Here is a 25,596-nt window from a genome sequence, read left to right on the forward strand (position 1 = left end):
GGGTTGGATGATGGTCAGGTTGGTCAGGAGGGGCTGGGGAAGTGGTGGTGGTGGTGGTGGTGGTGGGGGTGGGGGGGGGGGGGGCAACAGACGGAGAAGGTGAGAAGTAAAATGTCTGTGGGTGTATTGATGGAGTAGAGTGCTGTGTAGGGCTGGAGTGGGAACAGGAAAGCGGATAGGTGAGTGAAGGACAACGACTAACCAATGTTAATACCAGGGGGGTTATGGGAATGTTGGATATATTGCAGGGAGAGTTCCCATGTGCACAATTCAGAAAAGCTGGTGTTGCTAGGAAGTATTCAGATGGCACAGGCTGTGAATCAATCATTAAAATCAAGAATGTTGTGTTGGGCAGCATGCTCAGCAACTGAATGGTCCAGCTGTTTCTTGGTCACAGTTTGTTGGTGGACGGTCATGCGGGCAGACGGCTTGTTGAATGTCATGCCTGCGTAGAATGCAGCACAGAAGTTGCAGTGTAGCTTGTAGATCACACATGACTGGTTTCACAGGTAGCCCTGCCATGGTGGGATAGGTGATGCTTTTCTGTTAACATCATAGTAAAATACTGAAGATCAACAAGGGTAATTTAACCAGGTATTTTAACAAAAACATACAAACATCCTCTACTCACATGAATTTCCTACATAACATATGGTGTAGCTCCATTCGTGGTACACTGCTTACAAAGTATGATACAACAAATTGCCTTATATCTAGCCACTGAGGCTAATGGTTGAACAGAGTTTTATTTTTTTTTATGGTAAAGCAAATATAACATCGGACAGTACTAACAAAATGGAAGACAAAATGATCCACTGATAAAACGAAGTAATGTTCTCATGTGCTATAATGCCTAGTGTTGTCGTATTAAAGGCAGGCCAAAATTTCCATATTAATTCCCTCCTGGATTGTGACATCTCCTGTCTTGAAGCAGGAGACTGTTTAAGAGCTCCCAAACTGTCTGCTCTTCACCAACACCTGCGCATTGAGCAGGTGAATGCCAGATGACCTCAGATGTCAGTATATCTCCATCTCTCCAGGAGGATACTATAGCACATTTAGTACAAAGACAGGATCAGTTTACAAAAAACAAAACATAAAGGTTTTCTTTTCTTACCACAGATCAGGTGTGTATAGGATAAAATGTCCAGACTGTGATGGCTGCTACTTGGGACATACAGGTAGAAGACTTCAGATAAGGTTTGGTGATCATGTAGCTTTGGACAAGGAGGATGTAGTTGAGAAATTCAACATTGCTGCCCACCTGGTTGAGAGTGGACATGCCCTCCCCTCTCCAAAATTGGGTGTTCAGGGTTATTGCACAAGACTGAGAAGGGCAGATTCATGGACCTCCCGGAGTGATGGAGATATAATGCCATCTGAGGTCATCTTGCAGTCACCTACCCAAAAAGCAGGTGTTGGCAAAGAGTAGCCAGTTTTGGAGTTCTTCAACAGTCCCTTGCTTTAAGATAGGAGATGTCACAATACAGGAGGGAATTAATATGGGAATTTTGGCCTGCCTTTAATATGACAGCACTCGGCATGATACTATGTGAGAACATAACTTTTTCTTATCAGTGGACCATTTTGTCCTCCATTTTGTTAGTACTGTCCAATGTTATATTTGCTTTACCATCAAACAAATAAAACACTGTTCAACTATTAGCATTAAGGACTAGACATAATGCAGTTTGTTATATTGTTCTTTGAAAGCAGCATTACCCACAACACATCCGCAGGAATGCATTCAGGGTTTTCAGTGTTCCATATTGATAGAAGAAGATATTTTTTCTTATAAAATGAGCTGCTCATATTTCAGTGGGAATGTTCATAATGTTCATATGTATTATGATTTTTATTCTTTGAAAACATTGTGGAAAGGATAGATTGCTACTCACTATACACAGGTGCTGGATCACAGACAGTCACAATGGGACAGACTGTTAAAATATTAAAGAGTTTGGACAAAATACTTCTTCTGCAATAGCAAACATACATTCACAAAAGCACAACTCACACACATATGGCCACTGCCTCAGGGCTCTAGAGCTCAAACACCTGGTCATGTGTGTGTGAGCTGTGCTTATGTGGAAGTGTGTGTGTTTTCAAACAGTGGAAACTCCACGTTGGAATATCAAAAGTATCACAAAAAGGATAGTTTGCTATTTGCTGTAAAGGTGATACATTGAGTTGCTGACAGGCACAACAAAAAGACTGTTACACTCTTAGCTTTCAGCTAAAAACTGTGTGTGGTTTCAGTTGTCTGAGACAGCTGATGTGTGTGCAAGTTGCATTTGCCTGAGTGTGTGAGTGAGTGAGTGTGTGTGTGTGTGTGTGTGTGTGTGTGTGTGTGTGTGTGTGTTGCTGACAAAGGCCTTAATGACCGAAAGCTATAATTGTGTGAATCTTTTTGTTGTGCCTATCGCAACTCAGAATCTCCGCTATGTGGTAAGTAGCAACTTTCCTTCTCTAATATTGTTACATTTCATCCTGGATTTTCCATTGTTTGAAAATCATAGGTAACATTGCTGAGTCATCCACATGACTTAAAAACACTAGTTATCTGATAATCACTACCCATAGAGTTCAGTTCTAATTCAGACATTTCCCTATCAGAACGACTTCCTAGCAGAAGGATCTTCTTGATTTTTTAACCATCTGGCTAGTAACCTTAACTTGCATTTTTCTCTCTGTGTTGTCAGAGTGTTCTTGAACTACACATTTAGGAGTATCTTTTGCCCGATCTGACTGGTTTTAATACAGTCCAATCACCTACCTTGTTCCTAATTTCACTTATGCCATTTGCAGCTCTCAGTTGTTTTAATACTGCCTGTGCTGTGGCCAAATCAACACTGAATTTCAAGATCAGCTGCTCTTTATCTGTATTCATGGAACAATTGGCACAACTAATTCAGCATCAAGTAGTGGGCTAGTGTTTTCTGTCTTCTTTTATGGTTGCAAAACATGGGCACTCAAGGCCAGAGACAAACAGTGCATTGATGTGTTTGAGCTTTGGTGCTGGCGTAGGATGCTTTGCATAAAATGGACTGACAGAAGAACAAATCAGTCCATTATTGAACAACTCGATATCTCCAGATGCCTTTCATCTTGAGTCACCAAAAAAAATTCTCCAGTTCTTTGGCCATATTGTCAGAAGAGATGGAGAAAATCTAGAGAAAATAATCTGGCAGGGAAAGATCAAGGGCACGAGACCAAGGGCAAGAGCAGCAAGCAGATGGATAGATCAAATCAAGAAGATCTCCAGTCTACCTCTTCAGTAGGCACCAAGAGAAGCTGGTAACCATCTGGGATGGAGATGCTTGGTTCATGGGGTCATGATACTCAGCAATGAGTGCAATGACTTATGATGATGAATTCAGTGCCAATGGCTGGCCACATATTCATCCAAGCTGGTGACTCCACAGCAGCCAATATGAGAAAAGTGTACACAGTTTTCACACTGCGACCGTTCCTCACTACTCTGTGGAAGCTTTCACACTTATGATGCTAAATAAAAAATTGCAATTATGTGTCTTTTCACAGTTTTATTTAATAAAAGCAGTTGACATATATGAGGCCAGTACATAATCTATAGAAGGAACCTGTGTATATTGTTTACTAATGCTACTGAAGAGCTGAATATTATGTCGCTAGATATTTACTGTAAAATATGATGTTTTGTGTATGTGAATGAACTACTAGTAGAGCAGAGACTGACATCAGATTAAGTTGTGTTCAGTACACAAGTATAAAGTGAACAAAGCTTTTAGTAAAACATTGTAACACAATTTGTTATTTTCATCCTCTAAAGTGGTAAAAATATTGCAGCTGTTCTATGTAAATAAATAATATTAATTTATTCATTCATCACTAATAATGTACATGATATCGATTTTGATAGGTATCCTTGTTCCATATTTGTGGATTGAATTTCTGTATCACTTCATATAATACAGTCTGTTATTTATGACAATACTACAGTAAGTACTTAACTTTGTTGCCCTTACAACTCCAACTGCTGTCACTATTTGACACCTGATTAATGTAAACACATATATGCTAACATGTCTACAACCACAGATGTACTAAAACTAAAGATCTATCACTTCGACAGCAGCATTTTAATCACTGAAATATCAGAATTTAGCAGTTTTATCCATGTCAGCATTTCCAGTGCAGCCAAGTGACTGTTGGTGCACAGAAAGGTCATAAAACAATGGCATCAAGTGTGTTTAAAATGTAACAACAGACAGACATCGGGTGTATCGGCCTATAATTATGTGCATCTGTTGAATGATACTTCTTAAAAATGGAAATGACTTACACATATTTCCAGTCACTATGAACACACATCACTTCTCCTGCAACCTATGGTAGACTGCTGCAAGAAGAGGAACAATTCTTTTGCATTATACAAGTGTACCATCCGGCGCACTTACCTTTCCTCATTTGAGCAATTATAGTTGATTTTCTATCTTGCAGTTACTTATTTTGCAATCTGTCATTCTGGTGTTTTGTTACAATTGGAGAACCCACAGTATGATCTTCCTCAACGAGACAATTTTTAAAAAAGTAATTTATTGTTTTGGCCTTCTCTCTGTCATCCTCTGATTTGATACCATTATGGTTACTGAATGTCTGGAGAGATGTCTTTGATCCATTCACTGATTTAACATAATAATTGAACTTATTGGGATTTACTGTCAGATTGGAAGAGAGAATTTTACTTTCAAATTCATGGGATGCTTCATCCTTAGTTCTCTCTTTGCTAATTTTGATTGTTTTCAGTTTCTATTTGTCTAGGAGGCTTTGGTTCTGGGGGAGTGATCTAACACAGCTGTTGAACAATGGGTGGTATTTTCGATCCCTCATAACTTCTTTTAGCAAATGTCTGTCTGATGAATATTGTACTTTGTCCTTTTATACAAAACATTTTCAGCCTCATGTATGAATGTTTCATTTGGACTACTCAGCTGATTTGAAATCTGTTCTTGTCACACTTACAAAGCAGAAATAACTTCCTACCATTCTACATTCCTATTTACTCCATTAATCAGTTGTACTATAATGGCCTTGTTATCGCTGATTCCCTGTCACAAGTCATCTGAGTCAAAAATCTCCAACCAGGCACGATGTGAACAGTGGTTATTACACTTGACTCACAGTGGGGAGGAAAGCAGTTAAACTCCCTGTCTAGCAATCTAGACCTAGGTTTTCTGTGATTTCTCTAAACTGCTCCAGGCAAATGCCAGGATGGTTCCTTTGAAAAAGGTGTGGCTGATTCCCTTCCCCATCTTTTTGTAATCTGAGCTTGTGCTCGTTCTCTAATAACTGTGGAAATACTTCTCCATCCTGAAAAACCCACATGTGTGTGCCACACATACTTTTCTACCCTAGTAACCACTTACTGTATGTAGGGCATGCCCAACCTATTAAGAGGGGTCCTACAGTTCCACACCCAATAGTAAAGGTCGAAAGATCGGCACCTGAGATCATCAAATAATTGTTTGGGCCTCTGGTTTATGCCTTCCACTTGTCTCCAAACAAGTGGACCATGATCAGCATGAAATATGCAAAACACTACCATGGCTTTCAGCCTGCATGTGAGGCTAGCTGTCTTCACCAAAGCTACAAGCCACCTGTAGTAACTGAAGATTGCCTCTGAACCCAGGTGGCAGGCTTCATACAAGTTGATATGAGTCATTTGCAACCAGCTGCACCCAGTCCACCACATAGCCTCCATTAGAACTTTCTCTACGTATCAGTTGAGACCCACTGGCAAGCATCCAGATGCCTTTTTTGGACAGTACATTTACTGGCAGATTTTTTTGGTGACATCAGTCTTCTGGGTGGTTTGATGCAGCCTTCTCTGAATTCCTCTCCTCTGCCAACCTCTTCATCTCACAATAGGACTTGCTCCAAATTACCTCAATTATTTGTTGGATATATTCCAATCCCTGTCTTTCTCAACAGTTTTTACAGTCTGCAGTTCCCTCTAGTACCATGCAAGTTATTCCTTGATGTAACAACACATGTCTTATCATTCCTCACTGTTCTTTCTGTCAATGCCTTCCACATGTTCCTTTCCTCACTGATTCTGCGGAGAACCTCATCATTTCTTATCTTATCAGGCCATATGATTTTGAACATCTTTCAATAGCATCACATGTGAAATGATTCAGCTCTCTTCTTTTCCATTTTTACCATTGACCATATTTCACTACCATACAATTCTGTGCTCCAAATGTGCATTCTCAGAAATTTCGTCCTCAAATTAAGATTGATATTTGATTCTACCAGACTTCTTTTGGGTAGCAATGTTGTCTTTGCCTGCATAGTCTTCTTTTTATGTACTCCTTGCTTTATCTGTTAGGTGTCATTTTGCTGCCAAGGTAGCAGAATTCTTTTGCTTTGTCTACTTCGTGGCCCCCAATTTTGATGTTCATGTTTCTACAGCTTCTCATTACTTGTGTCTTTCTTTGGTTTGCTCTCAATCCAGAGTGTGTGCTCATTAAACTGTTCATGCCATTCAACATGTCCTGCATTTCTTCCTTGCTTTCATTGAGGATACAATGCATCAGTGAAACATTTCATTTATATCCTTTCATTCAAACAATGGAAAAGCCAGGATGGAATGTAGCAATATTATGAAAAAGAAAGTTGTTACTCACCATATACTGGAGATACTGAGTTACAGATAGACACAACAAAAAGACTGTCACAAATAAAGCTGTCAGTCAGTAAGGCCTTTGTCAAAAGTAGACAACAGACACACATACACACTCATGCAAAAACAACTCTCACACACATACATGACCATGACTGCTGTCTCAGGCAACTGAGGCCCCACTGCAAGCAGCAGCACCAGTGCATGATGGGAGAGGTGACTGGGTGGGGGTGTAGCAGAAAAGGAGATAAGTAAAAAGACTGGTGTGATCATGGAATGAGGGCTGTGTAGTGATGGAATGGGAACAGGGAAGGGGATGGGTGGGTAAGGACAATGACTAATGTCTTTCATTCTAAATTTTAAATCAAACAATGGAAACTCCAGGCAGGAAGTCAATAAAGTATGAAAAGATGGATTGCTACTTACTGTAAAGTAGACACATCAAGCTGCAGACAGACACAGTTAACAAACACTCACATATAGCTTTCAGCCACAGCCCTCATCAGTAAAAAGAGACAAGTGTGTGTGTAGACACACACACACACACACACACACACACACACACACACACACACACATGACTGCCAACTCCAACATCTCAGGTCAGAATTCAACATTATGTGGGATGCAAGCAGAAATCTGGAGGGGGTGGGGAAGGGGAAGGGATAGCAGCGCACTGGTGGGGAGGGAGATGAACACTTCTGGTGGAGTGTGCAGGGACTAGACAGCCAACAGGTGCAGCGTCAGGAGGTTGTGAGGTTGTGGTCCAGGGAGGTGGGGAAAAAAGAACAAAACAGAAAGAGTAGCAGGGAAAGATGAGTGGATGTATTGGCAGAGGGCTGCATATAAACAGGGTGGGAGGAGATGATAGGACAAAGGGGGTAGAAACTGTTGGGTGGAGCGTGTGGGGACAATATGTTACTGTAAGTTGAAGCCAGGATAATTACAGGAGTGGAGAATGTGTTGTAAGAATAACTCCCATCTGCGCAGCTCAGAAAAACTGGCGGTGGAGGGAAGGATCCAGATTGCTTGGTTAGTGAAGCAGCCATTGAAATCAAGTGTGTTATGTTCAGATGCATGTTGTGCCACAGGATGGTCTACTTTGGTCTTGGTCACAGTTTGGTGATGGCCTTTCATCTTGATGGACAGCTGTTTGGTAACCATACCAAAATAAAAAGCTGTGCAACGATTACGGCAGAGTTGGTAAATGACATGGCTGCTTTCACAGGTGGCCTGGCCCATGATGGGGTAGGATAAACCTGTGACAGGACTGGAATAGGAAGTGCAGGGTGGGTGGATTGGGCAGGTTTTACACCTGGGTATTCCACAGAGATACGATCCTTGTGGCAAGGGGTTGGGCATGGGAGTGACATAGGGATGGACTAAGAAGTTGTGGAGGTTGTGTGGGTGATGGGACACCACTTTAGGAGGTGTGAAGTATACTGGATATGACATCCCTCTTTTCAGGGCACAATGGTAGGTAATCAAAGCCCTTGTGAAAGACGTGGTGATACTGGGTGATGAAGGGGACATGCCTTTGTGGCTGGTTTTTTGGGGTGGTGGGAGGATTGCGGATGTGAGAGGAAATGGCACTGGAGATCTGTTTGTGGATTAGGCCTGGGGGATAGTGCCTGTGCTTGTGTTGTTATTGGATCCTGAATTTCCATAGTTTGATTTTATTCCAGTAAATAGCTTTTCTTTGTCTCCTTTATGTAATGGGAATCAAGCCAAACATAGTAGCAGATTATATGACTACAGTGAGTTTGAAGTTCATCATGAGCTGAAAGTATTAACATTATGCCCGAAAGAAAAGACATATTAAACAATGGAAAATCCTGGATGCAATAATGATAATTTTATTAAAAGGATAGATTGCTACTCACTATATGAAGAGTGTGTTGAGTCACAGACAGGCACAACAAAATGAGTGCTATACATTGAAGCTTTTGGCCAAAGGCCTTCTTCTAACGTAGAAAACACAATCACCTTCACGCAAGTGCATCTGACACACTTGGTCATTGGTGTTCATGTGTGTGAGAATCATGCTTGCGTAAATGTGTTTGTGTTTTCTACTTTAGAAGAAGGCCTTTTAGCCGAAACCTTAAACATATAGCAGTATTTCTGTTGTGTCTGTCTGTGAGTCAACATTTTCTCTGTATGGTGAGTAGCAATCTGTCCTTTTCATAGTATTATAGAAAAGAATATTTATTACCTACTGCTGAAGCTGGAGAAATTGGTGCAAGTCTTGCAGACATTAAGGTGTAAACTCAGATTTGTAGCTATTGTGAAAGCAGTTCTTAATGGGTAAAGTAGCCTTAAAGGAAATATAAGCAGTGTGTGTAGGTGCTGAAGATACGGAAAATTAATGCTGATAGAATACAGGAAACATATGCACAAAATAAGTTGTTAGAAGTTAACAATGGACTAGTATCTGTGGATGGAATGCATATTTTAGATGCTGAATCATGGTTACAACTACCGTTACTTTTGATTCCTTTCCTACACCTACTATCCCTCCTGGTCTACAGTTTAATTTTTATCTGCCTCTTTCTTCCAATGAAAGAACAACGCAAAAGGTTTTTCATCTGCATGTCTGTTGACTATAATTACTCTTTTTTTCAGTATGCAGTACAGATGTGTTGGTGTTAATGTGTACAATAAACTGAATTTGTAAAACAAGAGTAATCTGTGTTGGCACTGAGAATAATGGGTGTACAAGTGACATTTTTATTTTTGGTGGTCTCAGTTGTGAGAACACAGGCAAAAGTTGGTAATGGAGAAGCTGCCTCAGCCTGGACATCCAAACTTGATACAGAGATACCAGCTTATTGTAATGTGCCACCAAAACAAGACTGGAACATTGTATCATATTCTGACAAGCATGGGGACATGGTGCCATCTTTGGACCCAAGTGCAATCTCACTTGACAAACTCTTTCACGTCTCATCGTAAGTAAACTGAAAATAAGTATTATTCTAAGAGGAAAAAATGTCATTCTCTGTAGACTACAATTGTCTTACCATTATGACTTTTCTTGCATGGTGTACTAATTTTTAAAGGTGTCCTCCATTGTGCTCCTTTCTTCCCTGCATTAGTGTAAGCTGCTTCCCCTGTCCACACCTATACGTTCCACATCTAACATGATTTTACAGATCTTCGATTCCTTTTCTTCCCTCTCCCTGTCCCAACTCCTCTCACATATCTCCACCACCCACCATTGCCGAGACAACTGCTTACTCAATTTTGGCCACAGCATAACGAGAATGGTTAGTCTGTCTGTCTCCCTCTCCCTCTCCCTCTCCCTCTCCCTCTCCCTCTCCCTCTCCCTCTCCCTCTCCCTCTCCCTCTCCCTCTCCCTCTCCCTCTCCCTCTCCCTCTCCCTCTCCCTCTCCCTCTCCCTCTCCCTCTCCCTCTCCCTCTCCCTCTCCCTCTCCCTCTCCCTCTCCCCCTCACCCTCACCCTCACCCCCTCACCCCCTCACCCCCTCACCCCCTCACCCCCTCACCCCCTCACCCCCTCACCCCCTCACCCCCTCACCCCCTCACCCCCTCACCCCCTCACCCCCTCACCCCCTCACCCCCTCACCCCCTCACCCCCTCTCCCCCTCTCCCCCTCTCCCCCTCTCCCCCTCTCCCCCTCTCCCCCTCTCCCCCTCTCCCCCTCTCCCCCTTGCCCTCTCCCCCCACTTCCCACCCCCCCTCCCCTCTCCCCCTCCCACACTCCCACACTCCCCCTCTCCCCCTCTCCCCCTCCCCCCTCCCCCCTCCCCCCTCCCCCCTCTCCTCCCTCCCACACTCCCACACTCCCTCTCCCCCTCTCCCCCTCTCCCCCTCTTCCTCTCTCCCCCTCACCCCCTCTCCCCCCATCTCCCCCCCTCTCCCCCCTCTCCCCCTCTCCCACCTCTCCCCCTCTCCCCCTCTCCCTCCCCCTCTCCCTCCCCCCTCCCCCTCCCCCTCCCCCTCCCCCTCCCCCTCCCCCTCCCCCTCCCCCTCACTCTCACTCTCACTCTCACTCTCCCTGTTCATACGTATAATTATCAACTGTGAATGAAATCAGAGCTTGTCTGCTAATCAGTTTATTAAATTTTCCTGTAGCTCCTTTAGTTCTAACACCAATGATAAGAAAATTCTGTACAATACACTGTGTTCCTCACTCTATATCTTAACTTACTGGAAGTGCCACAAATAGGACTACCAGTGTCTACTAAACAAATTCCTTCCCAAGTACCAATAGAAAACTCAGTATGTGGACTACCAGGTATTTCATGCTTATCAATGTTTTCATCTTCTGGTAGTAAATCATCTTCAATCTCCTTAAATTTTAAATCAGTGTTCAACTGTAGTTCACTAGCTGCTGAAGCTGTAACACATTCAATGGCTACTCACAACTAGACTGCATATCTTCTAAAACTGACAAATAAAAAAATATGGATGTGTGTTGACTAAGTGGAAGTATCTATCTATATTCAAAGTATAAGTTGTCTGTATGTGCTTAAAATTAGCATCAAAATTAAAATCTGTATCACAAACTCTATTACAGCTAACTTCAATATCATTTGATCTGTTCAAAACTTCAAGTATCTTTGGAAGGAGAGACAGCATTGGTCATATCTTTTTGTTTTATTAAACGCAAAATCGATTTTTGGTCACTTAGTGACCATCTTCACTGCTGTAATATATAATTTAAATTGGTAGGCACTGGTGTCAACAAGCTTACAGCGATCCTATATAGGTGATCGCTGTAAGCTTGTTGACACCAGTGCCTACCAATTTAAATTATATATTACAGCACTGAAGATGGTCACTAAGTGACCGAAAATCGATTTTGTGTTTAATAAAACAAAAAAATACGACCAATGCTGTCTCTCCTTCCAAGTATACCCATTATATGGTCGTGGTGCACAGGACACTCCATGGAGTCGCCAATCAATTCAAGTATCTTGTTACTAATCTGCCTAGTTTGTTCATCTTTATTGCTACACCTGATCAAGATCTCACTGACAAGAATGGGGATTAGTTGACTTTCATGTACCTTCTCCACTAAGATTAAAGCATCATCATCAAATCCTATAATCTTACTACTTACTTCATCATCCAACACTTTAACAAAAATCATACCATTTAATTCATCATAGAGCAATTCACCAGCATCAACATCAACAATATCATCACATTTACTAAAATCATCATCAAAATTATCAATAGCATCAATATGAAAATCTGCTTCTGCTTCAAAACTCTCTACAACTGAATCATCATCAGTCATTATCATCATCTTCATTTCCCCTCTATCCAACACCTGGTCGGGTTGGGGTATCAATGATAGTTCACCACTATACTCAGTCTTTCTACCATTCTTCTTCCACAATTTGGTTCCATAGCAGGTTTCTCCTCCTTAAACTCATCTTTATTGTATCAATCCATCTTGTTCTCAGTCTTCTTCTTAGCCTCTTGCCTTCAATCTTGAACTCCATCATTTTTCTTGATATTCTTCCCTCTCCCATCCTCTTTAGATGCCCAGCTTGCACCTCATTGGCACTTCCCTTCCCCACACCAAGCCCCTCACACACTGGTAAAATGTACTACTTGTTGTATTCTTTTGCTAATTTCTGTCTCCAAATGAGAATTCCCCATTAATACCCTTCCACTATTTCAATACCCTGTCCCTTAATATGAAGTTGTCCCTTGACCTCTCTATCCCCTCTGTTTACCACCATGGTCTTGCTTTCCTCCTCACTAAATTTCATTCCATTTTTCTTGACCTTATCATTTAGGATGTCTATTTGTTTTTGTACCTCCTTACTGCTTGTTTCCCACACCAAAGTATCATCCGCAAATAGTAACAGCTTCATCTCCCTTCCTCTATGGGCTTCTTTTGTCTTTTTGACTATTTCATTCAGTATCCTCTCCATTATTTTTGCTACTTGGGGTATGAGTGTGATCCCTCAATAGTTGTCACATTTGGTAATTGATCAAAGTACTCTTTCCATCTTTTCCTTATCTCCTCTGGTTGCATTAATAGCTCTCTGCTTTCCCCTTTCACTACTTATGTGTATGTATTTTCCTTCCTCATACTCTTTGTAATTCCATGTATCATCCACTTACAACTAGTAACATCTTTTTCCAACTCTCAGGTGAATTTCTCCCAGATTTTCCTCTTTTCTCCTGCTACCATTTTCGTACATTTATTTTTACTATCCTGGTATTTCCTTTTACTTTCAGCTGTCCGGTCTCTGTTCCATTCATGCCAGGCTTTCTTCTTTTCTTTTACTGCCTCCTTCACCCACTCATTCCACCATGGTGTCTCCTTTTCCTTTATCCTTCTGGACACTCTGCCACAGGTCTTCTCAGCAGAGCTTACAAACGCTTCTTTGAACTTACCCCATTCATCTTCCACATTGCCATACTCGGTGTTACGGATTTCACGCTTAAGTAACTCCTTAAACTTTTCTCGTACCATGCCATCCTTTAGTTTCCACACTTTTATTTTCCTTTCCCTTTCTTCCTTTATGTCTTTCAATTCATCAAAACTCATTTTTGCCACCACCACTCAATGGTCTCCATCAAAAGCCACTCCTGGGAATGTAGCTACATCCATCAACTGTCTCTGATTTTTCTTTTCCACCAGAAAGTAATCAATGACCGTCATCATCCATATCTCATTATCTTTCGGCTATTCTTTTTACAGAACCATGTGTTGTCCACAATCAACCTGTTTCTTTCACAGAAATCAACCAGTTTCTCTCCTTCCTCATTTTTCCTCCCGTATTCATATGGGCCAATTATCTCCTTCTTCCCTAGCATTTCTTTGCCTACCTGTGCATTTAGGACATCCATTAGTATTGCTTCCACATCTGTAATTATACTCTCTAGTACCTCTAGAAAAGCCTCTATGTTCTCTTCTTTATTTCCTGTTTGTGTGCATATACTTGGATGAAGTCCTTCACTTGTCCTCAGCCGAATCCTCATCATCCTATCACTTGTGTATTCTAATGCTTCCACATATTCATATAGGTTTGGTTTTACTATGATACCTACTCAATTTTTGGCTTCTTGTCCACCACTCCAGTAGTGTGTGTAGCCTTTCCTCATTTTCCTCCTTCCTTTCCCTTCCATCTAACTTCACTAAGTCCCATCAGTTCTGTGATCTCCTTTTCCATGAAGTCTATCAACTCTTCTGCCTTCCCATTTATGATACCCACCTTCATTGTGTTGGCGCCTAGTAGCCCAATTCTCACAGTTCCTCCAGCATCCCAAGAACTGCGTGTTTCCTGCAGGGAACACCCTAACCTTTTCTGAGGTTGTTTTTGAAGTACCGTCTCACATATAGGCTAGTATTACGATGGGGTCACCACTCCCAAAGGCATTTTAGAGCTGCTGCCAGAATATGTTTAGGCCACTCCTAACATGGAGAACAGACGTCGTTTGTAGCCACCCCTCTGGAGTACAGATGCTATGGGAAGTAAGATATGAAGACAGTTCTTATGCTTTTCCACCGTTGGGAGTGTAAAATCCTCTTCCGCTTTCCAACCATTGTCTGTTTTCACCTGTTACCCTGGTGAGGGGCCCTTACAGTGTACTACCATCCAGAGCCAGAGAGACACATGTTTTTTTGATGAGGTTGTTACTCCTTCCCCTCCTCCTTCCTCACCACTTGCAAGGTGATGCCCAGGGTTTGGGACCAGCACTGGCAGAGTTGAATTATCATCAGTATCACTTGTATTTGTGCCAGCAGGCATACAGATAGAATCAATTATCAAATCATTATCCTCCTTAGGTACAATATTACCAATTTCTGCCACATCTGCCTCACATAAGGATGACACTGCATCATCAGACAACAAACTCGCTAAACCATATTCATCAAAATCATTACACGTAGCTTCATTACTAAACACACACTGATAATCAGAACAACTATTCAGCTCATCACCCTTAAGTTAAAACTGATTTTCTACCTTTCTGTCATCTTTGCTCATCTCTTGTGGCATGAAGTCCCAAAATTCACTCCCAAAGTTAGCTGTGTTTACCTGGTTTCTTCTCAGTCAAACTGACAGGCTCACAGTGAGGTGGTTACCTGTTTTCCTGATTATTATTCCTGTTCTCATTTGATCTATTATCATTTCTCATGTCACTATTATTACTGTGGGTGTTTCTGTGAATGTTATTAATATTGTCATTATTTCTATTCTGATTGTCATGGTTATTATGATAACTGTTATTTCCTCTATTATTATTATTATTATTATTATTATTATTATTATTATTATTATTATCCTTTTCTCTGACATTATTTCTGGTTAAAAATGGAAAGTGACGTGGACCTTGATCAAGTGTGACTTCCTTTTAACTGTACGGTATATGTTACATTGCATTTAGGAACTTTCGGGTAATTGAACATGTATCAATAATTACAGATTTCTGTAGTTGTATAAATAAGTTTGGATGTAGCTGTATTTACTGGTGGATATTGCATGGTATGACTCCTGTAGTTGAAAGTATAATTGGTATAATGTCAACTTTATCCTGATGCCACATGTCCTTGACTTCCTCAGCCAGTTGGATGTATTTTTCAATTTTTTCACCTGTTTTCTTCTGTATATTTGCTGTATTTGGTATGGATATTTCGATTAGTTGTGTTAATTTCTTCTATTTATTGGTGAGTGTGATGTCAGGTTAGTTATGTGATGGTGTTTTATCTGTTATAATGGTTCTGTTCCAGTATAATTTGTATTCATCATTCTCCAGTACATTTTGTGGTGCATACTTGTATGTGGGAACGTGTTGTTTTATTGGTTTATGTTGTATGGCAAGTTGTTGATGTATTATTTTTGCTACATTGTCATGTCTTCTGGGGTATTCTGTATTTGCTAGTATTGTACATCCACTTGTGTTGTGATCTACTGTTTCTATTTGTTGTTTGCAAAGTCTGCATTTATCTGTTGTGGTATTGGGACCTTTAATAATATGCTTGCTGTAATATCTGGTGTTTATTATTTGATCCTGTATTGCAATCATGAATCCTTCCATCTCACTGTATATATTGCCTTTTCTTAGTCAAGTGTTGGATTCATCTTGATTGATGTGTGGCTGTGTTGCCATGTAGTGTTTTCTTTTTCCAATTTACTTTCTTTGTATGTGTTGATGTTATGTGATCTGAAGGGTTGTAGAAGTGGTTATGAAATTGTAGTGGTGTAGCCGATGTATTTATATGAGTGATTGCTTTGTGTATTTTGCTAGTTTCTGCTTGTTCTATAAAGAATTTTCTTAAATTGTCTGTTGTTGTTGTTGTTGTCTTCAGTCCTGAGACTGGTTTGATGCAGCTCTCCATGCTACTCTATCCTGTGCTAGCTTCTTCATCTCCCAGTACCTACTGCAACCTACATCCTTCTGAATCTGCTTAGTGTATTCATCTCTTGGTCTCCCTCTACGATTTTTACCATCCATGCTGCCCTCCAAGGCTAAATTTGTGATCCCTTGATGCCTCAAAACATGTCCTACCAACCGATCCCTTCTTCTAGTCAAGTTGTGCCACAAACTTCTCTTCTCCCCAATTCTATTCAATACCTCCTCATTAGTTACGTGATCTACCCACCTTATCTTCAGCATTCTTCTGTAGCACCACATTTCGAAAGCTTCTATTCTCTTCTTGTCCAAACTATTTATCGTCTATGTTTCACTTCCATACATGGCTACACTCCATACAAATACTTTCAGAAATGACTTCCTGACACTTAAATCTATACTCGATGTTAACAAATTTCTCTTCTTCAGAAACGATTTCCTTGCCATTGCCAGTCTACATTTTATATCCTCTCTACTTCGACCATCATCAGTTATTTTACTCCCTAAATAGCAAAACTCCTTTACTACTTTAAGAGTCTCATTTCCTAATCTAATCCCCTCAGCATCACCCGATTTAATTTGACTACATTCCATTATCCTCGTTTTGCTTTTGTTGATGTTCATCTTATATCCTCCTTTCAAGACACTGTCCATTCCGTTCAACTGCTCTTCCAAGTCCTTTGCTGTCTCTGACAGAATTACAATGTCATCGGCGAACCTCAAAGTTTTTACTTCTTCTCCATGAATTTTAATACCTACTCCGAATTTTTCTTTTGTTTCCTCTACTGCTTGCTCAATATACAGATTGAATAACATCGGGGAGAGGCTACAACCCTGTCTCACTCCTTTCCCAACCACTGCTTCCCTTTCATGCCCCTCGACTCTTATAACTGTCATCTGGTTTCTGTATAAATTGTAAATAGCCTTTCGCTCCCTGTATTTCACCCCTGCCACCTTCAGAATTTGAAAGAGAGTATTCCAGTTAACGTTGTCAAAAGCTTTCTCTAAGTCTACAAATGCTAGAAACGTAGGTTTGTCTTTTCTTAATCTTTCTTCTAAGATAAGTCGTAAGGTTAGTATTGCCTCACGTGTTCCAACATTTCTACGAAATCCAAACTGACCTTCCCCGAGGTCCGCTTCTACCAGTTTTTCCATTCGTCTGTAAAGAATTCGCATTAGTATTTTACAGCTGTGACTTATTAAACTGATAGTTCGGTAATTTTCACATCTGTCAACACCTGCTTTCTTTGGGATTGGAATTATTATATTCTTCTTGAAGTCTGTGGGTATTTCGCCTGTCTCATACATCTTGCTCACACCTGTCTATAATGTAAGTTTTTTATGTCAATAAATCCCCTTCCTCCTTCATTTCTGCCTAATGTGAATCTTTCTTTTGCTGAATGTATGTGATGTATTCTATATTTGTGGCATTGTGATCGTGTAAGTGTATTGAGTGCTTCTAGGTCTGTGTTACTCCATTTCACTGCTCCAAATGAGTAGGTCAGTATTGGTATAGCATAAGTATTTATAGCTTTTGTCTTGTTTCTTGCTGTCAATTCTGTTTTCAGTATTTTTGTTAGTCTTTGTCTATATTTTTCTTTTAGTTCTTCTTTAATATTTGTATTATCTATTCCTATTTTTTGTCTGTATCCTAGATATTTATAAGCACCTGTTTTTTCCATTGCTTCTATGCAGTCGCTGTGGTTATCCAATATGTAATCTTCTTGTTTAGTGTGTTTTCCCTTGACTATGCTATTTTTCTTACATTTGTCTGTTCCAAAAGCCATTTTTATATCATTGCTGAATACTTCTGTTATTTTTAGTAATTGGTTGAGTTGTTGATTTGATGCTGCCAGTAGTTTTAGATCATCCATGTATAGCAAATGTGTGATTTTGTGTTGGTATGTTCCAGTAATATTGTATCCATAATTTGTATTATTTATCATGTTGGATAGTGGATTCAGAGCAAGGCAGAACCAGAAAGGACTTAATGAGTCTCCTTGGTATATTCCACACTTAATCTGTATTGGCTGTGGTGTGATATTATTTGAATTTGTTTGGATATTAAGTGTGGTTTTCCGATTTTTCATTACTACGTTTAGGAACTGTATCAATTTAGGATCTACTTTGTATATTTCCAGTATTTGTAGTAACCATGAGTGGGATACACAATCAAAAGCTTTTCAGTAATCAATGTATGCGTAGTGTAGCGACCTTTGTTTAGTTTTAGCTTGGTATGTCACCTCTGCATCTATTACCAGTGGCTCTTTACATCCTTGTGCTCCTTTGCAACAGCCTTTTTGTTCTTCATTTATAATTTTGTTCTGTGTTGTATGTGTCATTAATTTCTGTGTAATTTCTGAAGTTAATATTTTGTATATTGTTGGTAGGCATGTTATGGGGAGATATTTAGCTGGGTTTGCTGTGTTTGCTTGATCTTTAGGTTTCAGATAAGTTATTCCATGTGTGAGTGTATGAGGGAATGTGTATGGGTCTGCAATGTAACTGTTAAATAATTTATATCTAAAAACAAAGATGATGTGACTTACCAAACGAAAGTGCTGGCACGTCGATAGACACACAAACAAACACAACCATACACACAAAATTCTAGCTTTCACAACAAACTGTTGCCTCATCAGGAAAGAGGGAAGGAGAGGGAAAGACGAAAGGAAGTGGGTTTTAAGGGAGAGGGTAAGGAGTCATTCCAATCCCGGGAGTGGAAAGACTTACCTTAGGGGGAAAAAAGGACGGGTATACACTCGCACACACACACATATCCATCCACACATATACAGATACAAGCAGACATATTTAAAGACAAAGAGTTTGGGCAGAGATGTCAGTCGAGGTGGAAGTGCAGAGGCAAAGATGATGTTGAATGACAGGTGAGGTGTGAATGGCGGCAACTTGAAATTAGCGGAGATTGAGGCCTGGTGGATAACGGGAAGAGAGGATATATTGAAGAGCAAGTTCCCATCTCCAGAGTTCGGATAGGTTGGTGTTGGTGGGAAGTATCCAGATAACCCGGACGGTGTAACACTATGCCAAGATGTGCTGACCGTGCACCAAGGTATGTCTAGCCACAGGGTGATCCTCATTACCAACAAACACTGTCTGCCTGTGTCCATTCATGCGAATGGACAGTTTGTTGCTGGTCATTCCCACATAGAATGCATCACAGTGTAGGCAGGCCAGTTGGTAAATCACGTGGGTGCTTTCACACGTGGCTCTGCCTTTGATCGTGTACACCTTCCGGGTTACAGGACTGGAGTAGATGGTGGTAGGAGGGTGCATGGGACAGGTTTTACACCGGGGGCGGTTACAAGGATAGGAGCCAGAGCCTGTGTGTATCAACGTGCCAGCGCTTTTGTTTGGTAAGTCACATCATCTTTGTTTTTAGATATATTTTTCCCATGTGGAATGTTTCCCTCTATTAATTCATGTTAAATAATTTAGTTACATGTGAACGTATTGAGGTGAACTTCTTTAGCCAGAAATTTGCTATTTTATCTTTCCCAGGGGCTTTCCAATTGTGGGTAGAATTAATTGCTTGGGTGACTTCATATTGCAAAATTATCACTTCAGGCATTTGTGGTATCATCTTGTATGTGTCTGTTTCTGCTTGTATCCACCGTGCATGCCTGTTATGTTGTACCGGGTTTGACCATATGTTGCTCAAGAAGTGTTCTATGTCTGTTATGCTTGGTGGATTGTCTATTTTAATGTGTGTGTTATCTATTGTCTGGTAAAATTTCTTTTGGTTTGTGTTGAATGTTTGGTTTTGTTTCCTTCTATTTTCACTTTTTTTGTATCTTCTAAGTCGTTTGGTCAATGCTTGTAATTTCTGCTTCTTTTAATCTAATTGCTCTATCGCTTCTTGTTGTGAGATTTTACCTAACCTTTTTCGTTTTTTGTCTGATATTTCATTTCTTACAAATTGTGTTAGCTGTCCGATGTCTTTTCTCAGTTTTTCTATTCTGATCTGTAGCCTGTGTTGCCATGCTGGTTTTGTGGGTTTCTTCTGTGTGTTGGTTGGTTCTGATCTCTGCCTAGTGTGAATATTTAGTATAGTGAGTGCTCCTATATAAACCAGCACTTGTAACTCTTCCATAGTTGTGTTTTCATTTATTTTGTTGTGTATGATTGTGTTGATAGTTTTTATTGTTGTTTCGACTTGTGGGTTATTTGGTGGTCTATGCAAGAATGGTCTAATGTCTGTATTTGTGTCTTTGTATTCTATATATGCCTGCTGAAATTTTTCTTCTGTATCTAACATGTGTGTCACTTCATGTTCTATTTGTGCCTGTTCTGGTGGCTGTCTTAAGATTTCAATTGTTTAATTGATGCGTGTTGTTCTTTGTTTGTTTGCTCTGGGATGTTTGAGTTGATTACTGTATTTTCTTCTTCTTCTGATTGCACATTATTTTGTTCCAGTATTTTTTGTACTTTGATGTTTTCTAATTCTGACTGGGGTATCCTGTTATTTTTGATTATTACACGGATATGATCAGCTAGTCATTGTTCTGTCAAAAATTTTAATCCTGGGTATCTGGTAATAAATGTTGTGTATACTTGTGATCTGTATCCAGTTGTGTTGGTTCCTAAGTTTGTTGCTTGGTAATAACAGAACATGAGGTGTCAGTTAACTTCATCTGACCATCTCATCCTCTGTCTTTGTTTTCCTTCTAGAGTGGTTGCAGGAAGCATATCCTACAAAACACCTCTATTTGGATTTAAATCATTTTCCATGTGGCTAGCAGTGTCGTTACCATTGTGGACAGGCATAGGGTTCAAGCGTCGTCCCCGACCATGACAGCGCTTGTCCGAGGCTTCATTAGTTCTGTCCTGAACCAACTAATCACACTAAAAGGGGGTGAGCCCTATTAGTGGTTTGTTCTTTTCGTCGCCTTTTACGACTGGCAGAATATACCGGAGGCCTATTCTTTTCCTGGGCCTCCACAGGGTTTATTATTAGTATTATTATTATTGTTATTATTATTATTGTTATTAATATTATGCCTATTTCCGTTGTTGGTATGTTGTTGATTTGACCTGCCAGTATTTTCCCAGGCATGATCCAGTTTGTCAACATATTTAAGGATGTCTTCTACTGAAGCATCTGGTCTGTTGACCAGATCCTTGCGAACATGGGTAGGCAAGCACCATTTCATTCCCTCAATTTTTATGAGCTCATCCAGTGGCTTGTCTAGGTGCTCTAATATCCCTAGCTCTCTTGCAAAATTCAGGCATCCTCATATTGCCTGCATGGTATCAGCTACCACTTAGAAATTCTGTTTTATTCTGGTCCGTTTACCTTCTGACCAAAATTTGTTCAAGTTTAATATTTCAAAATTGGCAAAAGTCATTTCTGGGTTAAGAAGCTGATTAGACCAGGACAAAGCTCTTTTATCCAGAAAATTTTCCGTTAATTTAATTTTAAGCAGTTCTGGCATAACAGGTGGGCAGCTGTCCTTGCACTGGTATATAAAACTCATGGGATGCAATTTCATATCTCCCAGAAAAATTTCAGTATAACATTATTACAATTATTTACAAACATGCTGCACTTCTATAGGCGTTACTAAACATATTTGTTTCCAAATTGTCTACTTTGGAGCTAACTGAAGATTTTGACCAACAGTATCAACTTTATTGTTAACAGAAGAAATCTGTTCTGTAAGGAACACTGATTTTAATTTTAAACAATGGAAAATCCAGGATGGACTGTAACAATGTTAGGAGAAGGATAATTGCTACTCACCATATAGCGGAGATGCTGAGTCGCAGATAGGCACAACAAAATCCAGAAAAGCTGGTGTTGGTGGGAGGAATCCATTTGGTACAGGCTGTGGTCCACTTCTTTCTGGGCCACAGTTTGTTGGTCTCCATTCATGTGGACAGACAGCTTGTTGGTTGTCATGCCTACATAGAATGCAGCACAATGGTTGCAGCTACACAGGTAGCCCTGCCTTTGATGGGATAGGTGATACTAGTGACCGGACTGGAGTAGGTGGTGGTGGGAGGATGTATGGGACAGGTCTTGCATCTAGGTCTATTACATGGGTATGAGCCATGAGGTAAGGGATTGGGAGCAGGGGTTCTGTAAGGATGGACGAGTATATTGTGTAGGTTCAGTGTATGGCAGAATACCACTGTGGGAGGGTTGGAAAGGATAGTGGGGAGGACATTTCTCATTTCAGGGGACAATGAGGAGTAATCTAAACCCTGGCGGAGAATGTAATTCAGTTGCTTCAGTCCTTGGTGGTACTAAGCTACGAGAGGAATGCTCCTCTGTGGTCAGACGGTGGGACTTTGGGAGGTGGTGGGGGACTGGAAAGATAAGGCTTGGGAGATTTGCTTTTGTATAAGGTTGGGAGGATAATTATGGTCAGTGAATGCTTCATTGAGACCCTTGGTATATTTCGAAAGGGACTGCTCGTCACTGCAGATGTGATGACCACTGGTGGCTAGGCTGTACAGAAGGGACTTTGTGGTATGGAATGGGTGGCATCTGTCAAAGTGGAGGTCTTGCTGGTCGTTATTAGGTTTGATATGGATGGTTGTACTGATGTAGCCATCTATGAGGTGGAGGTCAACATCAAGGAAGGTGGCTTTATGGGTTGACTAGGACCAGGTGAAGCAAATGCGGGAGAAGTTGTTCAGGTTCTGGAGGAATGTGGATAGAGTGTCCTCACCTTCGATCCAGATATCAAAGATGTCATCAATGAATCTGAACCAGGAGAGGGGTTTAGGATTCTGGGTGTTTAGGAAGGATTTCTTTAGATAGCCCATGAATAGGTTAGCATAGGATGGTGCCATGCAGGTGCTCATAGTTGTACCCTGGATTTATTTGTACGTAATGCCTTCAAACGAGTAGTAATTGTGGGAGATAATATAGTTGTTCACGGTGACTAGGAAGGAGGTTGTTGGTTTGGAATCCATTCAGCATTGGGGAAAGTAGTGTTCAATAGCGGTCAGGCCATGGCCATTAGCAATGTTAGTGTACAGGGGGGTGGCATCAGTAGTGCAGTAGTGATGGGCATGGCACTGTGTGGTAAAGGGACAGGAACTGTGGAGAGTCAGTGGAGGAAATGGTTGGTATCTTTTATATAGGAGGGTAGGTTCTGTGTAATGGGCTGAAGGTGTTGGCCTACAAGAGCAGAGATTCTCTCACTAACTAGCCACAATGGAGCATTCTGGGTGGTTAGGTTTATGGACTTCAGGAAGCATATCGAGGGTAGAAGTGCGAGGAGTGGTAGGAGTGAGTAGAGAGATGGACTCCAGGGAGAGGTTCTGGGATGGACTTAAGAATTTGAGTATGACTGGAGATCCTGCTGGATTATTGAAATGAGGTCACTGTGGAAAGGCTTTAGGTGGAAGTATCTGACAGATGGTGGAGTCCTTCCGCCAGGTAACCCTTGCGGCTCAAAGCAACAGTGGTGGAGCCTTTGTCCGCAGGTAGGATATGGTCAGGATCAGTTTTTAGATGGTGGACTGTGGTTGTTTCTGCAGATGTAAGGTTAGTCTGCGTGTTGAGGAATTTGGGGAATGATAGTGAGGCAAGGTCCAAGTTTAAGAAATTATGGAAAGTTAACAGGGGGTGGTTTGGGGGTATTGGGGGTGGATCATGGTTGGATTGGAGAGTGAACTGAGTTAGGCAAGGTTCAATATTGGTCTTTGGTTGAGTCTGATTGGTAGGGTTGATGGTGAAAAAGTGTTTCCACTGTAGGGGCTGGAAGAAGGAGAGAAGGTTTTTAACAAGTCCTGCATTATTGGATTTTGAAGTGGGTCAAAACGTGGGGCCTTTGGAAATGACTGATATTTTTGTGGGGCTAAGGCTTCTGGAGGAAAGGTTCATGACTGTGTTGCGTGTCTGTTTAGGTCCTGGGTTGTGTGTGTTAGTGGGAGGGAGTTTTGGAGGGTGGGGTAAGTGTAGTAGGTCTGCGAGACAGGGTTTGTCAGCTATGGGGGGGGGGGACGTGATGGAGGTTGTTGTAGAGGTGGTGGACAGTGGTACTCCAAGGCAGGAATAGGAAATGAGCAGGATGGAGAGCTTTTTGAGGTGGCATTGTGCATGTTGCTCAAGTTCCTGCAGGGCAAGAGTTTCATTGTGTGTTATGAGTTCCAGGAATTTGGGATTTCATAGCAGAATTTTGTGGATGGACAGAAGGTACTGCAAGAAGGTTTGGGCTTGATTGGTATGGTTTTGCAGGACTATGTTTGTAAGAGCTAAGGATTGGCGGATTCTGAACAGGTCAAGGAGGGGTAGCAGTCAGAGATGGGTAATTTGATAGTAAGGGCAGTAGGGGAGATTCCATGAGCCAAGCAACAACATAGGAATAGTTTGTGGGACTGGGATCTGGCTAGGGATAAAGAAACTTTTCTGTACTGACACAGATGGAAGGAGCAAGAATCCGTGGTGGTGGAAAAATGCGAAAAATTACATAAATAATGTAGAATTACGTCCAAAAAATTTTGCAGTAATGCCCCCAAATACATGTGAAAATTCACGAACGGATGAAACGAATGCAAAAGGGGAAACAAGATGAAATCTGAGGGAGTTGACAATAGAGAAAGGTGAAAAGTCACTAAAATTGGCAAGAAATCACAAGGATCAAAGTAAAGAATAACTAATATAAATATTTTCAGGCTTTCACAACCCAAGGTTGATTCATCAGGAAAGAGGGAAGGAGAAGGAAAGACGAAACGATGTGGGTTTTAAGGGAGAGGGTAAGGAGTCATTCCAATTCTGGGAATGGAAAGACTTGCCTTAGGGGGGAAAAAGGACAGGTATACACTCCCACACACACACATATCCATCCACACATATACAGACACAGGCAGACATATGTAAATGCAATGAGATTGGGCAGAGATTTCAGTCGAGGCGGAAGTACAGAGGCAAAGATGTTGTTGAATGACAGGTGAGGTACGAGTGGCGGCAACTTGAAATTATCAGAAGTTGAGGCCTGGTGGGTAACGGGAAGAGAGAATATATTGAAGTCCACCCATTCCATATCAAACAGTCGCTTCCCTACAGCTTAGGTCTTCGTGGCAAATGAATCTGCTCCAGTCCTGAATTCCTGAACCATTACACCAATAACCTAAAAACAGCTTTCGCATCCCGCAACTACCCTCCTGACCTGGTACAGTAGCAAATAGCTAGAGCCACTTCCTCATCCCCTCAAACCCAGAACCTCCCACAGAAGAACCCCAAAAGTGCCCCACTTGTAACAGGATACTTTCCAGGACTGGATCAGACTCTGAATGTGATCCTCCAGCAGGGATACGACCTGTCCCATGCACCCTCCCACCACCACCTACTCCAGTCCTGTAATCCGGAAGGTGTACACGATCAAAGGCAGTTCCACGTGTGAAAACACCCATGTGATTTACCAACTGACATGCCTATACTGTGAAGCCTTCTATGTGGGAAGGACCAGCAACAAACTGTCCATTCACATGAATGGACACAGGCAGACAGTGTTTGTTGGTAATGAAGATCATCCTTGGCTAAACATGCCTTAGTGCACGGCCAGCACATCTTGGCACAGTGTTACACCATCTGGGTTATCTGGATAC

General features: G+C 41.2%; 1 protein-coding gene across 2 annotated transcripts in view; it reads left to right on the top strand.

Annotated features, from left to right (window-relative positions):
* Positions 1-25,596, top strand: part of LOC124805368 (carboxypeptidase N subunit 2-like) — a 221,893-nt gene that overhangs the window by 47,393 nt on the left and 148,904 nt on the right. For both annotated transcript variants that reach the window (XM_047265921.1, XM_047265920.1), the window contains exon 2: positions 9,290-9,615. In XM_047265921.1, coding sequence (XP_047121877.1) covers positions 9,374-9,615 — 242 coding nt within the window. In that variant the 5' untranslated portion in view covers positions 9,290-9,373. The remainder of the gene's footprint in view (positions 1-9,289; positions 9,616-25,596) is intronic.

Source organism: Schistocerca piceifrons, chromosome 7, assembly GCF_021461385.2.
Source record: "Schistocerca piceifrons isolate TAMUIC-IGC-003096 chromosome 7, iqSchPice1.1, whole genome shotgun sequence".
Taxonomy (NCBI): Eukaryota; Metazoa; Arthropoda; class Insecta; order Orthoptera; family Acrididae; genus Schistocerca; species Schistocerca piceifrons.